At 45.2% G+C, this 14,115-nt stretch overlaps 1 protein-coding gene across 1 annotated transcript in view; it reads left to right on the top strand.

Moving 5' to 3' along the window:
• The window catches only part of DERL1 (derlin 1), a 28,337-nt gene extending 15,684 nt beyond the window's left edge, over nucleotides 1-12,653 (top strand). The window contains exons 3-8 of the mRNA XM_019459929.2: nucleotides 462-526; nucleotides 1,572-1,598; nucleotides 2,431-2,526; nucleotides 3,681-3,733; nucleotides 5,748-5,858; nucleotides 10,394-12,653. Coding sequence (XP_019315474.1) covers nucleotides 462-526; nucleotides 1,572-1,598; nucleotides 2,431-2,526; nucleotides 3,681-3,733; nucleotides 5,748-5,858; nucleotides 10,394-10,532 — 491 coding nt within the window. The 3' untranslated portion in view covers nucleotides 10,533-12,653. The remainder of the gene's footprint in view (nucleotides 1-461; nucleotides 527-1,571; nucleotides 1,599-2,430; nucleotides 2,527-3,680; nucleotides 3,734-5,747; nucleotides 5,859-10,393) is intronic.
• Nucleotides 12,654-14,115: the final 1,462 nt, after the last annotated feature.

Below are 14,115 nucleotides of genomic sequence, written 5' to 3'. Positions count from 1 at the left end.
CAGATGGGGTCCCTCCAGTATCAGAGCTTATGGTCTCGCAGAGGGAGGAGGGAGACAAGTGATCACAGATGTGTCATCGGGCCACGAGGAGAGCCAGGAAGGAGAGGCCGACTAGTTGTGAAGCCTTCAGGGGATGGGAGCTCACTGGCAGTGAAACCGACTGCCCTCCCTGCGGGTCTTACAGCTTGTGGTAGTTGGAGGATGGTAGTTACTGGAATTCGGTTAGGAGAACACAGATTAGCCTTACTCAGTTGACTGTAGTTCAGGGCTTTATTGGAAGACATGGTTTTAGGTATTTTAAAAATTTTCTTTTTTTTTTTTTTTTTTTTTTACTTGTGAGGAGAAGTTTAAAAATATTCTCATTTTGGCTTTCTCTAGAATTTTTTGAAGCATTTCTCTACATAGAAATCACTTTGTTCTGAAATTCTGGACCGTGACATTTGGCTTATTTTTGTTTCTAGGAGCTTTTGATGGGAGGCCTGCAGACTATTTATTCATGCTCCTTTTTAACTGGATTTGCATCGTGGTATCCTTTAGTCTGTGACTTTGGGCCAGAAAGAAACCATTTTATTTTCAGGTTTGGGAAAGTAGACGGTATTGTGTACAGCAGTTCAAATGATAGCATTTGCATCTTTGTTTACTACAGTTCATAATTAAGAATAATTAAAGTTCGCTTTGAGAGCCGTAGTCAATCATACGGCCCTTGAGTGGTGCATTCTCTTGCCATTGCCTTGGTGGGGTTTTCCACATTTGGTTCAATTGTATTGCTGTCCCTCTTGTTCCCAGTTCTCTGTGTTCTCATGTGTGACGGCTCGTTGACTGCAGCAGAGAGATTCCGTGCCATGAGACAGCTTTTGGAATCTGTGCTCCTTATCAGAAAGTTAATTTACAGCCAGCAGCCTTTTCTGATTTCGTTGCCGTCCTCGTCTTCGGGGCCTACATAGTCATTCAGTCCATCCAGGGGGAGCCGGCTCTGGGAAGGGCCACAGCATGTCTCTGCTGTATTTCAGCCCCCGCTGCCAGCAGCCTTCCAGCTGCGGACCTTTACAGATGGTGAGAGCAGCAGAAAGGGCACGATGGCTCAGTCTGCGGAGCTGGTGAGCTCAGAATTGCTTTGGGGCTTAGCTGCCATTGAAGCTTGGCCGGGAGCCAGGACATGTGGCACTTTGGATGCCCTTTCCCCTCCTTTAAGGGAAGAAAAAAAAATTGTTTTGGACCTCAGCCATGCTGTGGAGCCCTGAATGTGAGTAGAATCATTATTTGTTTCAGGGCACAGGTATCATCATCTTCCAGCTGGAGAAGAGGTGCTAAAATGCAGGGCAAGGCAAAGAGGATGCAAGAGGGCCAACTGAGTCGTGGGCCAAAGCAGTTAAATTCTCACATTTCCGTGACATCCTATAGTCTAAAAGAATATTCATAATGGAGAGTATTCGATAACTTGGGATTCTGGAATGTTTTAAACAGTTTGAACTATAAGAAAAGTGTTTTCTTTCAGAACACAGGAATGAAATGAACTTATACTAGGTGCGAATTGCTTTGTTTGTATCTGATCTTTAACTTTATAAACCAAGATTACTGGCTTAGCAATGGACATGCAGGTAAGTGTCCCTTGAAACTGCCCTTTTACATGTTTCAGATTTACTTATTCATGGCCTTTGAGAGAAACTTAAATTGCATTTTGCAGTTATAGAATTAGAACTTCTTTGAAGGTCTTACATGAATTATCTAAACCATTACTTTCCTTGCTCATTTCTGGGTTCTTCATTATGTTTGTGCATTGAGAATGATGGTTTTCCAGTATTTTCTATGCATTATATGGATATGTAGTTTTTAAGTTGAGAATATACAGTAAGTAAAGCTTTACTGCCTTCTTTTTTTTTTTTAATGTTTATTTTTGAGAGAGAGGGACAGTGCACAAGCGGGGGAGGGGCAGACACACACACACACACACACACACACACACACGCGCGCGCGCGCGCGCAGAATCTGAAGAGGCTTCGGGTTCCGAAATGTCAGCACAGAGCCTGATGTGGGGGCTTGAACTCACCAACTCACCAACTGCAAGATCATGACCTGAGCTGAAGTCCGACACTTAACCGACTGAGCCACCCAGGCGCCCCTACTGCCTCCTTTTCTCAAGTACCCGAGCTTGATCCTGATATTTCTGAATCCATCTCAAATAATTCTGTTGGATTTTATTCCAGGATTTTGTAGAATGCTTTGTATAATTGATTAACTAAAAGGATCAATTTGTAATTCTGATGATTGAATTTATTTTTGGTTTTTGAATAGCCATGTGAGAATTTGTTTGGAGGGGAGAGGTTAAAAAAAAAACAAAAACAAAAACAAAAAAACCCAACCTGGTAGATTCACGGTAAGCCTCTGAAGTGCCTCTGGAGCCTTGTGTTTACACGTTGACTTCTTTTGCAGTTGCTGATGATTCCTCTGATCATGTCCGTACTTTATGTCTGGGCCCAGCTGAACAGAGACATGATTGTATCATTTTGGTTTGGAACACGATTTAAGGTACTTTGACCTAGTTGGAAAAGTTTCCTTTTCGTTCGTCTCCACAGAAATCCCTCTTCATCCGAGAGGTGCACTTTCTGACTCGTCCAGAAGAGGTCACTGCAGAGCAACATACCATAGGCAAGCCCCCCTCCCCTGCTCAGTCCCCTGGTCAGTGCCCTGCGTTTCTTTAGCCCACCTGGAATCCTTCCTTTGCTGACTGTTACTTCTTGGCCCCTTAGGCATGTGTCCCCGAACAGTCTTGTGTCTGCGTGTATGATAGAGGGAAGGAAAGATACTCATGGGGAGCATTTCCTTTTAAAGTCTGTTATCATTCCCTGTTAATGTATTTTACACTTCCGCTAAAACAGATTTGTTTTTCCCCCCAGACACTTCCGTTAGTTCCTTCTCTCACACTTTTCCACCCATAACATCTCTTTGATTTTCTTCCTCTTGTAAATCCTACCTGGTCTTCATTTGAGTTGGGACTGAACATACTCCTGGGTTTCCTGCCTGGAATTAGTCTTGCCTTGGGGCTCTCCAGTACTTTATGTTCCAGAATATTTACCACATTCTGCCTTCAAGTTATTTATGTAGAACCCTTTCTTTACTACTTTGTGAAGTTCCTTGTAGCTCCCTTAGCTCTTGGTATGATGTGTTGAATCTGGACAGAGGCTCAGATGTTGAATTCAACTGGGGAGCTTTCTCATTTGGGAGAGTATTAGTTCAGGACATCCGTGTATAATGAGATAAAAATCCCAAGTAATTTTGTGAAGTATGTAAGAGAAGAACCTAAAAAGGTGGGATATTTTTAGTTCATTGGCAACAGTTTGCTAGTTGGAGTCTTAATGTGGTTCTATTATGGGTCATGTTTTCATGAGTGTCCATAGGACACCCAGCTCCTTTGTGAAGCTGTTTGTTAGTATCCATTCAGCAGGGCATGTATCGTATCTGATCCATGGGCACAGTGCTCTGTCCCTCCAGTTACTAATATACGAATTTTAGATTGGAAGTTTTAAGTACAGTACTGATGGATTGGTCTGACAAATTTTGGGGGTGACTTTCCGTAGGATTTATATAAAGCTCTTACCAGTATATCCTTACCCGTTCTAGCCCCCTGGCACCTGCGTCCTTCTTAGGGGTGGTTATTCATGTTTGTGTTTACGTTTTCCTAGGCCTGTTATTTACCTTGGGTGATCCTTGGATTCAACTATATCATCGGAGGCTCGTAAGTAAATACTCGATTTATTTAATTGGAAACAAATGCTTAAAAGACTTCCATTATTCTTTGTCTTCTCTAGTCTTTATGAAACTTTAAAGAAGTTCAGCGTCGATGCATTGGAACCTCAGACTTATGAAATACAGTTGACCTTGAACAACGGGGATTAGGAGTATCAACCTCCTGCACAGTTGGAAATCTGTGTATATTTTTTAACTCCCCCAGAAGCTGACTGTTCCTAGTCTCCTGTTGACCAAAGCCTTGCTGCTAGCATAAGCAGTCGATTGATGCATGTTTTAGGTTGTAACGTATTATATGTATCATATACTGTATTCTTACAATAAAGTAAGTTAGGGAAAAGAAAATGTTATTCAGAAAATCATAAGAAGAGAACATACATTTACAGAACTGTACTGTATACATGAAAAAACCCACATACAAGTGGACCCACGCAGTTCAAATCTGTGTTGTTCAAGGGTCCACTGTAATTTCATTTTGATGTAATTGATTACATTGCGGGACTTTAAGCACATTTAGCACTGAACGATTGTTATTTTGTTAGCTCATCGTTAGGCACAGTATACTTCCATGTATGTGCTTTTGAAAAGTATTTCTGGATTCACTGTCCAGATTGAGCAAACCAGAAGCTACTTTGTGTCTAGGCTGACTCCTCTAAGAACTATGCGTGAAATTACTATGTTTTTTATTCTTGAGGCATTTCCAGAATGCCTTGAAAACTGCTCACCAGTCATCAAAATGCAGATTCTCAGATGGGAAGTAGTTTTGCAAGCGGTTTGATAGTACAGAAATTATAGCCAAATAGGGTCACATTTCCAGCCTGGAATTCGAGCTGAGAGGAAAACCTTTAATGTATCCAGTCAGAATTTTAAAAGGAAGATCTCAAGATGCAACTGTTCTGTGAACTCCCACTTATACTACAAAGTATTTTCCATTTTTAACAGATTTTGAGGGTCCTTGTTCTTAATATGTCTGACATACCTGCTCTGTGTGGTCCTGATGTCTGCAGCGTATTGACAGAAATGAGTGAATTAAGCAGACCGACGCTGTTTAGAGCCTAGCAAGTTCTGAGCGTGCTGAAGCTGCCAAGGGCAGAGCCCGGGAGTGGCTGCAGATGTTGATTTGTCCCTGACAGGAATCATGTGGCCGCAGAGGACAACGCAGGGTATTTGATAGTAGGAGTGGATCTATAGAACCTTCGAGGGCCTGTACGTAAGCCAGGAAAAACTGAAGGCAGCGTGTGTTTTAGGATTACAAGGTCAGCCACGCAAAGTGATCTTTGTGATGTCTTACATTCAAGGACGCAGGAGGCGAGGGGCAAGTGCTGTGGCTCCAGGAATGTGCGAACAGGCCTGCACTGTCCCCCCACCTTCCCCACGCTTCTCTCTCGCTGGCCTTCCCATTTGCCCATGGTTTGCAAATATAGTACTTATGGCTGAAGCATTCAGAAGCTTTGCAGCTTGCCACTCTGGAGGCGAGGAAGTAGCAAAAACAAGATTTTGAGGATGAGATGGGGCTTGAAAGAGATGTCGGAGGGCAGCTGCCCTTGGAGAGCACGGACCCCAGCAGGACTGGTTTCCCTTCCCCTCAGAATGCATTTGCCACGCAGACCACAAAAGGGCTCCCTGTAGAGCCACCACGGGCTGCCCAGGACCAGAAATGGGCCGCTGGGAAGGCTGTTTTCCCTTGCTGTTAGTTAAAACCGGCCACATCTCACTTCACTGCTTGAATATCTTTTTTTTTTTTTTTTAATTTTTTTTTCAACGTTTTTTATTTATTTTTGGGACAGAGAGAGACAGAGCATGAATGGGGGAGGGGCAGAGAGAGAGGGAGACACAGAATCGGAAACAGGCTCCAGGCTCCGAGCCATCAGCCCAGAGCCTGACGCGGGGCTCGAACTCACGGGCCGCGAGATCGTGACCTGGCTGAAGTCGGACGCTTAACCGACTGCGCCACCCAGGCGCCCCTTGAATATCTTGAAACTAATTTGCCTCTTTGTTTGCAGGGTGATCAATGAGCTAATTGGAAATCTTGTCGGACATCTTTATTTCTTCCTAATGTTCAGATACCCGATGGACTTGGGAGGAAGGAATTTCCTGTCTACACCTCAGTTTCTGTAAGTATTTTTCTCTCTCATGTCACAGTCATTTATTTCACCACCCGTGTCTTAGGCATCCTAATCAAACTCCACGAGGGGTCGGATTTACCTCTGCGGCTGATGGAGAAATGTGAACCAGCAGACTTGTCCTGGTCCCACAGTCACAGGAAGTCAGGGATCAAAGCCACAGCCTTGTCTTCTCCTTGGAGCCCTTCTAGCTAGGGGCTGCTGCTGACTCCAGTCAGACATCACAGGGAACGTTCTAGCTCTGCTGAACAAGTGGGGCCCCATGTGCAGCTCCAGCGCGGCCCACAGTGCGCCAGGGGGCTGGACACAGTAACAGGACAACAGTATATGCTCTCAGAGCATCAATTTTACACAAGATTTGGCCAGAGAAGAGGTAGGGGGATAAAGCTACCTCACTGGTTGGCAGTTTCAAACTAACTAACTTCCTCCCTTCCTCCCTTCCTCCCTTCCTCCCTTCCTCCCTTCCTCCCTTCCTCCCTTCCATTCTCCTTCCTTCCTTTCCTTCCTTTCTTCCTTCCTTCTTTCCTTCCTTCCGTTCTCCTTCCTTTCTTCCTTCCCTTTCCTTCCTTCCTTTCTTCCCTTTCCTTTCCTTTCCTTTCCTTTCCTTTCCTTTCCTTCCTAACTTCCTTCCTTCCTTCCTTCCTTCCTTCCTTCCTTCCTTCTCTTCCTTCCATTTTCCTTCCTTCCTTTCTCCTTCCTTCCTTCCTTCCATTCTCCTTCCTTCCTTTCTCCTTCCTTCCTTCCTTCCTTCCTTCTCTTCCTTTCATTCTCCTTCCTTCCTTCTTTCCTTCCTTCCTTCTCTTCCTTCCATTCTCCTTCCTTCCTTCCTTCCTTTCTTTCTCCTTCCTTCCTTCCTTCCTTCTTTCCTTCCTTCCTTCCTTCCTTCCTCCCTCCCTCCCTCCCTCCCTCCCTCCCTCCCTCCCTCCCTTGTAATCACCACACCTAACATAGGGCATGTTGAACCCTGAGATCAAGAGTTGCATGCTCTCCAAGTGAGCCAGCCAGGCACCCCAAACATTTTTTCTATCAGATATTATAGAATGGAAAATTTCTGGAACTTTTCAAAGTGAAAGTGGGAAACCTGAGGTTTGTAGAGTGTAGGCACCATGGGAATGTGTGCTGGTTCTTTCTCTGCCACTCCTAGGGTTTACTCAGGTGAGGAGGCTGAGGGCACAGCTTTGGTTTTGAGACAGACTTGGGTTGGAATCCTGTTCCCCTCATTCATCAGTTTTGATAATTGGGGAAGTTGCTTAATAAAACCTCCGAGCTTCAACTTGCAAGCCTGTACGCTGGGGGGAAGCCGGGTCTCATCGGGCTGCGGGTGGTAAGGCAGGCTATTGGCCGCACAGTAGTGGGTGTTCGGTAAATACAAGTTCTTAGCCTTGTTCCTAAAGTTGGGTCTAGGGTGGGATTTCACGAGCCAGAAGAGATGCTGACACACTTAAGCATGTCAGGAGTGGGACCATTCTGTCAGTGAGGCAAAAGGCTGTTGAAGAAGGGACCAGTGAAATCACCATCTGGGTGTCACAGCCTGCCCGACAATCACACCTAATCTCCAGTCTGGGATATGCGATAATAGCTTGCATTTAAAAGCTTTAAAGAAGGAAAACCCTTTCTCATCTTGCTCATTTTAATGTTTTGTGATTCATCATTCTTCCAAGGGGTCAGTGAGAGCAGTAAAACTTGAGGCCCCTTCACCCTGTACCCCCTTTGTAATTTAGGGGTAGGGTTTTAAAAGCCTTTTGTGACGTATTATATACAAACAGAGAAGTACACTTTTGTTGTGTTTTTTTTTTTTTTTTTTTAAAGAGCATGAAAGGAAACTTGTTTGTCTTCTGAGCCTTGAGTTGCCTTCAGGCTAAAAAAACAAATGACCAATCTGCTTTCTGATTATCAAAGGACACGATAGCAGCGGGTTTGGATTTTTGGTCTAGGTTTATCAAGTCAGATGGCAGATGAATTGATTAAAACACAACTTGGTCATTTGGTGGGCGGCCAACGGTTCTCTTACTTTCAGGGGCCGTGTTCTGACTTCACGGCTTGGAGATAGTTCTCAGTTGTAGGCAACAAAGCATGTGAGATTCTAGTGGCAAAAATCAGTGGCATGCCAAAGCCTGCCTTCCGTTTGAGCGCTCTCTGTTGGTGGAAAAGCCCTTCTGTTAAATTTTGCATACAGATCAGATGACAAAATGCAGCTCCTTGCAAAAGCACTAACTGCTTTGAAATTACCATAAATTTTTGTTGATTATGTATAATTGGGTGTCTTTTTGTACTAATTACTTGCATTTAATTTCACTATCCGTCTAAGCAGTGGCGATGGCTCCCATATTGTCTTACAGTGAGAAGCAAAGCAAGGCAGCCCTTTTTAAGTGTTCTGTTTCATTATACACTTTGGAGGAATATTATTGTACCAGAACATCGTGGATGTGGAGAAGTCAGGAGTTGGACAGACGTTTTGACTTGAAAACAAAGCCGTATTTGTTTAAAAGGGAAGATGGGGAGTTCTAGAATTCTAAGATGTATCACTGTTCTGCATTGCATTTCGAAAAGTAGATCGTCTTCTGCACGTAGTTATTTTTCTGTGTGAAAGGGGTTCGTTGTCTGGTTTCGGCAGGAATACAAAGGCGTCAGGGATGATGTGAACAAATGAGGACTCCAGTCCCTAACTGCGGTCACCTGAATCGCACCCCGTGTGTCCCGTCTGTAGCACGAAGCCTGTAGTCCAGTAAGTGGTACAGGCACACACTCTGGAACCAGGCTGCCTGGGTTGGAATCTGGACACTCACTCTTTAGAAGGGTTTTATTTAGTCTTGCCTTGGTTTTCTCATTTACAAGATGGGGTAATAGTAGTGCCTGGCTCATAGGGTTGTGGTAAAGACGAGGTGAATTTATGCAGCACCTGGTGGAAGCAAAACGTTCTATGATACGGATGTGGACATGTTACCACTCACGGTCTGCTCTTGGTGCCGTGAGGGTTTTGAACAGGGCTGTCAGATGATGGCCTCTGCCTTCTCACAAAATTTTAAACACTAGGATCTAAGTGGAATAGGTTTAAACACATTCTTGGGGCGCCTGGGTGACTCAGGCGGTTAAGCATCCGACTCTTGATTTCTGCTCAGGTCGTGATCTCGTGGTTTGTGAGCTCGAGCCCTGCATTGGGCTCTGTGCTGACAACGCAGAGCCTCCTTGGGGTTCTGTGTCTACCCCTATCCCACTTGATCTTTCACTCTCTCTCAAAATAAATAAACATTAAACAACAACAACAACAACAAAACACGTTCTCAGTTTACTAATAGACAAGGAAGGGAAAGACTATGGAGAACACAGACCTGGGTTTAAGTTTTCTTAGCTGCTCTGGGACTCTTAGGTCATTAATCTGTAAGGTGGGAAGTCAGGTAAGCTTTTTGGACTTCAGCTTTGCTACCATCTTTGAGATGGAAAGAAGGCTCTCAGAAGACAGATTAGGAATGAACATTTAAAAAAACACCCCAGGGGCGCCTGGGTGGCTCAGTCGGTTAAGCGGTTAAACTGTCTGACTTCGGCTTGGGTCATGATCTTGTGGTTTGTGGGTTCGAGCCCCGCATCGGGCTCTGTGCTGACAGTTCAGAGCCTGGAGCCTGCTTCAGATTCTGTGTCTCCCTCTCTCTCTGCCCCTCCCCCGCTTGTGCGTGTGCTCTCTCTCTCACTCTCTCTCTCTCTGTCTCTCAAAAATGTATAAATGCAAAAATTAAAAAACACCCCAGATTCCAAGACAAAGTGGGCATCTCCAGTCCCCCCTGACGGCCGTGGGGCCCAGGTGTGGGTGGAGGTGCCGTGTGGGCCTCAACATGCAGGCTGCAGATTGGTCCTTTGCAAGTGAATTTCTGTTACCTCCTTTGATCCAGGTTGATCCCTATTTAGATCCATCAAAATGCTATGTATAGGTGGTTCTTTCTGGTTGTTGGGCTTGTGGGAGTAATATTTTTGTTTCTATACTGTTCTGTATGAATTGCTTTTGTAATCAGAAAACGAATTTTTTTAGAGTGTGAATTTGGCTGGAGACGTAGTAAATTTAAGAAATCCGGGGGCGCCTGGGTGGCGCAGTCGGTTAAGCGTCCGACTTCAGCCAGGTCACGATCTCGCGGTCCGTGAGTTCGAGCCCCGCGTCAGGCTCTGGGCTGATGGCTCGGAGCCTGGAGCCTGTTTCCGATTCTGTGTCTCCCTCTCTCTCTGCCCCTCCCCCGTTCATGCTCTGTCTCTCTCTGTCCCAAAAAAAATAAATAAAAAACGTTGAAAAAAAAATTAAAAAAAAAAAAAAAAAAAAAGAAATCCGTAAAGTGAGCACAGTCTGTGGTCCGGGCATCGAGCTAAGTGCTGAGAAGGCAGAGTTAAGTAAGACATTGTCTTCCATTGGCCAGACTAATATAATTCAGTGTGACAGATGCCATGGGGATGCAGGAAAGGGAGACGTGCTGAATGGTCAGATCACCGTGCGGAAGTGATCATCTCGTCTTCTCTCCTTTGTTTCCCCCCTACCCCCGCTCCAGGTACCGCTGGCTGCCCAGCAGGAGAGGAGGGGTGTCAGGATTCGGTGTGCCCCCCGCCAGCATGAGGCGGGCTGCTGATCAGAATGGCGGAGGTGGGAGACACAACTGGGGACAGGGCTTTCGGCTTGGAGACCAGTGAAGGAGCGGCCTCTGGCCTGCCCACCAGCCACTCTGCTCAGATGAAGTCTCCTTCCAGTGCTGGGCGTGCTTAACCACCGAGTTCTAGCAAACGCTGTTGGACCTGACCCACACTGAATGTAGTCTTTCAGTACAAGACACAATTTTTTAAGACCTGAAGAAAAATATAAGTGTTCCTCAAGTTTCGTGATTCTCATTCAAGTCCTTACTGCTACGAAGAACAAATACCAACTGTGCAAATTTCAGAACTGACTCTCTTTTTTGGTGTCTTCTCTTCCTTTTCTGTCTCAATAACGGGTTTTGGCAGGTCCTGGTCTGCTGGCACCAAACTGGGAATCTGGGGTTGGGTCACTAAACCCTTGGCAAAGGGACTCTTACCTCTTTCTTGCACACCTGCCTCCCTCCTTCTTTTTCCAACCCCACGTTTGCAGCTGGGGGAGGTTGCCCCTGAGATGGTTCTGCCTTTGACAAGCTCTCTTATTTATTGACTTTTGCCAAGGCTTGGGCTCAAAGAACTTGTCCACCATTTTCTCCCCTTGGTGGCAGAACTATAACAATAGGGGAAAAGACTGGACCAGCGGTTGGAGAGCTTTCTCTTTTGGAATTGCTGGGACCCGATGTCAGTTGTGACCATTTGCCACTGCTACAGATGTTTTTTATTAAAAAAAAACCAGCACCACTGAGGCCGTGAGGACACAGATTGGTGTTAAGGAGGCATAGGTTGTTGCTAGGCGTTTTCTTCCTTAAGCGAGGGGATCACAACTTCAGTGGAGCTGCGTCTTGCACGGGGCCTAGGTGCAAACTGTGCGAGGGATAGTCCCTTTGCATCTCATGTAGGGCACGCTGGCTTTGCGTGTCCCCGGAGTAGTGGGGTGTGTTGTGCTAGGAAATTCCAAATCACACGTGCCCCGGGGAGTCGCTCTCTTTGAGAGGCACCTGGGCATCGGTTCCATTTCATTCTCATTCTGGATATATGTTTATTGAATAGTGTGGAGTGAGAACCTTATACCCTATTTAAATTGTCTTTTTTTTTTTTTTTTTGCCTCTCCCGCCACCTTGAATGGCCACATGCTTCAGTTAATGGTGAGGACACAGTTCCTCTGTACATAGGTCATATTATAAGAGCTAATCTAAGCACATCTAAGTGAATCACATAATTTTGGGTTGTAATGGCTTTAGAATCACTTGTGTTTGAGGGTCTTTATTTTGAGCCATGAATGTAGAAGTCATGAATGTACATCATCCCAGCTTAAATACCCACAACTTTTTTTTTCCCCCGTAGGGGCTTTTTCCATCAGAGCTAGGCTTATCCCCCAATAAAGTTTTTTGAAGGCTATGGTGTTTCACAGTTTCTTATTTTCTGTTTTTATTCTGAAAGCAGACTGCTAGGCCTAGGAGCAGTGTTGAGTGGTTTGGCTTTGAACATTTTGATTGGTTTCTTCTCAGGAAACACTGTGCTCTACCAGTGTGACCGTGCTTTGCCCCACCCTGAAAACAGTGACGTGTGTGACACCAGGAAGTGGGGACCTGAAAGCAGCTTGATTTTAATAAAAGTTTGTGTGTTCCTCTCCTTATTTAATTTTACACGATAAAGGAGGCGGAGAGACTCTGAACCTTAACTGTCGTGTGTTTGTGCTGTTGTGGCCACAATAAAATTTACTTGTAAACTTTTAGAAGCCATTATTCCTGTTATGTCACATGTGCCCTCATCGTACAGGAGTGGAAACTCATTGTAAGCGTAAGAAGATTCTCATGACGAGTGAGCTCGAGGCCCTTGTATATGCTCTCTTAGCAATTCAGCTGCCTGAGAGCAGTAGTTTCGGTAAAGGTTACAAGTATTCTTTAGAATACCTTCGTTCAAGGCAGAATGTTCATTAAATTCTTCTTAAACACATGTAAGGAGCTGATGATTTTATGAATCTTGTCTGGATTACCTATCTTTTTGGAATAATTCAGCTAAGCAAGCTAGTTGAGATTTGATTTGGCCAGGCAGGACATGACAGTGGATTCTCTTTATGAGTGGGGAAAAAAAAAAAAAATCCTTATTTTGTATAGAGAACTTCCCCTTTTGTAACTAATTCTTTTTATTGGTAAAGATTGTAAATTAAAATGTACAACTTGACGGTCGTCTGTCTGAAGTTTCCGTATACCTACCCTGCTGCCTCTTTTAGACACTACCTAATTTACGTGACCAGGCATTTCTCGGGCCTGTAGGAGTGTCCAGGGTTTTTTGCAATCACAGCAATGCAGCATGTTTTAGGGGACTAGCTCATGTGTTGGGACTAGCTGTAGGATTCATTCCCGGAAGCACAGTTTCTGGGTTTTGGTTGGAATGAAGCCGTGTGCTTCCGAACATTGAGTTGGGCGCCCCATCCAGTTGTGTGCCTTACGGCATTTCTGTAGCCTGCAGGTCTGACTCCTGGAACCCTACAGAATTAACCAGATAAGAACCTAGAGCCTGGAAGGCAGAGGCCATGCTGTTAGCCTTTTTTTTCTTGAGCTGGAACCAGCCAGGCCTTTTAGGTAGGCCCTCATCATTCATCACCAGGTGGGGTGACAGGAAGGAGGAGCGCTGCCCCCCTCTTCTGGCATTGGAGAAATAGCAGAAAGCTAGAAAGGAATGATCCTACTTTTTAAAAGAAAAAAAAAATTTTTTTAAACATTCATTTTTGAGAGACCGCACAAGCAGGGTGGGGCAGAGAGAGAGAGGGAGACACAGAATCCGAAGCAGGCTCCAGGCTCTGAGCTGTCAGCACAGAGCCCGGTGCAGGTCTCGAACTCACAGACCCCGAGATCATGACCTGAGCTGAAGTCAGATGCTTAACCGACTGAGCCACCCAGGCGCCCTGATCCTGCTTATTTCGGGGGGACAGTATATCGCCAGTATCCCCGTGTTCTGAGCTGCTTTGAGGAACACTGACTGAACAGGTGATGTGGTTGCCACCCCTTCATTCATTACAACTCTATTTCTGAGGTCCCTTCCCCTTTAACATTTCCAGCATTAACTAAATAACAAAGCTTAACCTTGGGAAACATCTAATCCTCTGTTTGGACTTTATACCGTTGGTGTCTCCAAAGGCTGGGCTGAGAAAACAAGTGCTTCCTGGCAGTTTACTTGTTTGCTTTTCACTCCGAGTGGCTCTGGTGATTGCAAATGCAATTTAGGGGAGAGTATCCTGCCATGCAATTCCTTCCATGTATGGCGAAAGCCCAGAATGACTCTCCGTGTGCTCCCCTTATCCTCACAACTCCGTTAGGGTAGAACCCTATTTCCAGAAACACAACCGGCTGCTGAATGTGACTGGTACTTTCTGGATCATTTAATGTAAGCCTCCAATCTATGGTTTCCAATGTGGCTGTACCGGAGAATCACTTGGGATTTTTAAGGATGCAGATTTCTTGCATTGCTTCCATTCTGTATGTTTTTTTTTTAATTTTTTTTTAAGTTTATTTATTTTTGAGACAGAGAGAGACAGAGCATGAATGGGGGAAGGGCAGAGAGAGAGGGAGACACAGAATCGGAAGCAGGCTCCAGGCTCTGAGCCATCAGCCCAGAGCCTGACGAGGGGCTCGAACTCACGGAC

This window comes from Panthera pardus, unplaced genomic scaffold (assembly GCF_024362965.1).
Source record: "Panthera pardus isolate Hobbes unplaced genomic scaffold, ASM2436296v1 HiC_scaffold_7, whole genome shotgun sequence".
Classification (NCBI taxonomy): domain Eukaryota; kingdom Metazoa; phylum Chordata; class Mammalia; order Carnivora; family Felidae; genus Panthera; species Panthera pardus.
The sequence above is the reverse complement of the archived record's forward strand: the minus strand, read 5'-3'. Positions and strand labels throughout refer to the sequence as shown.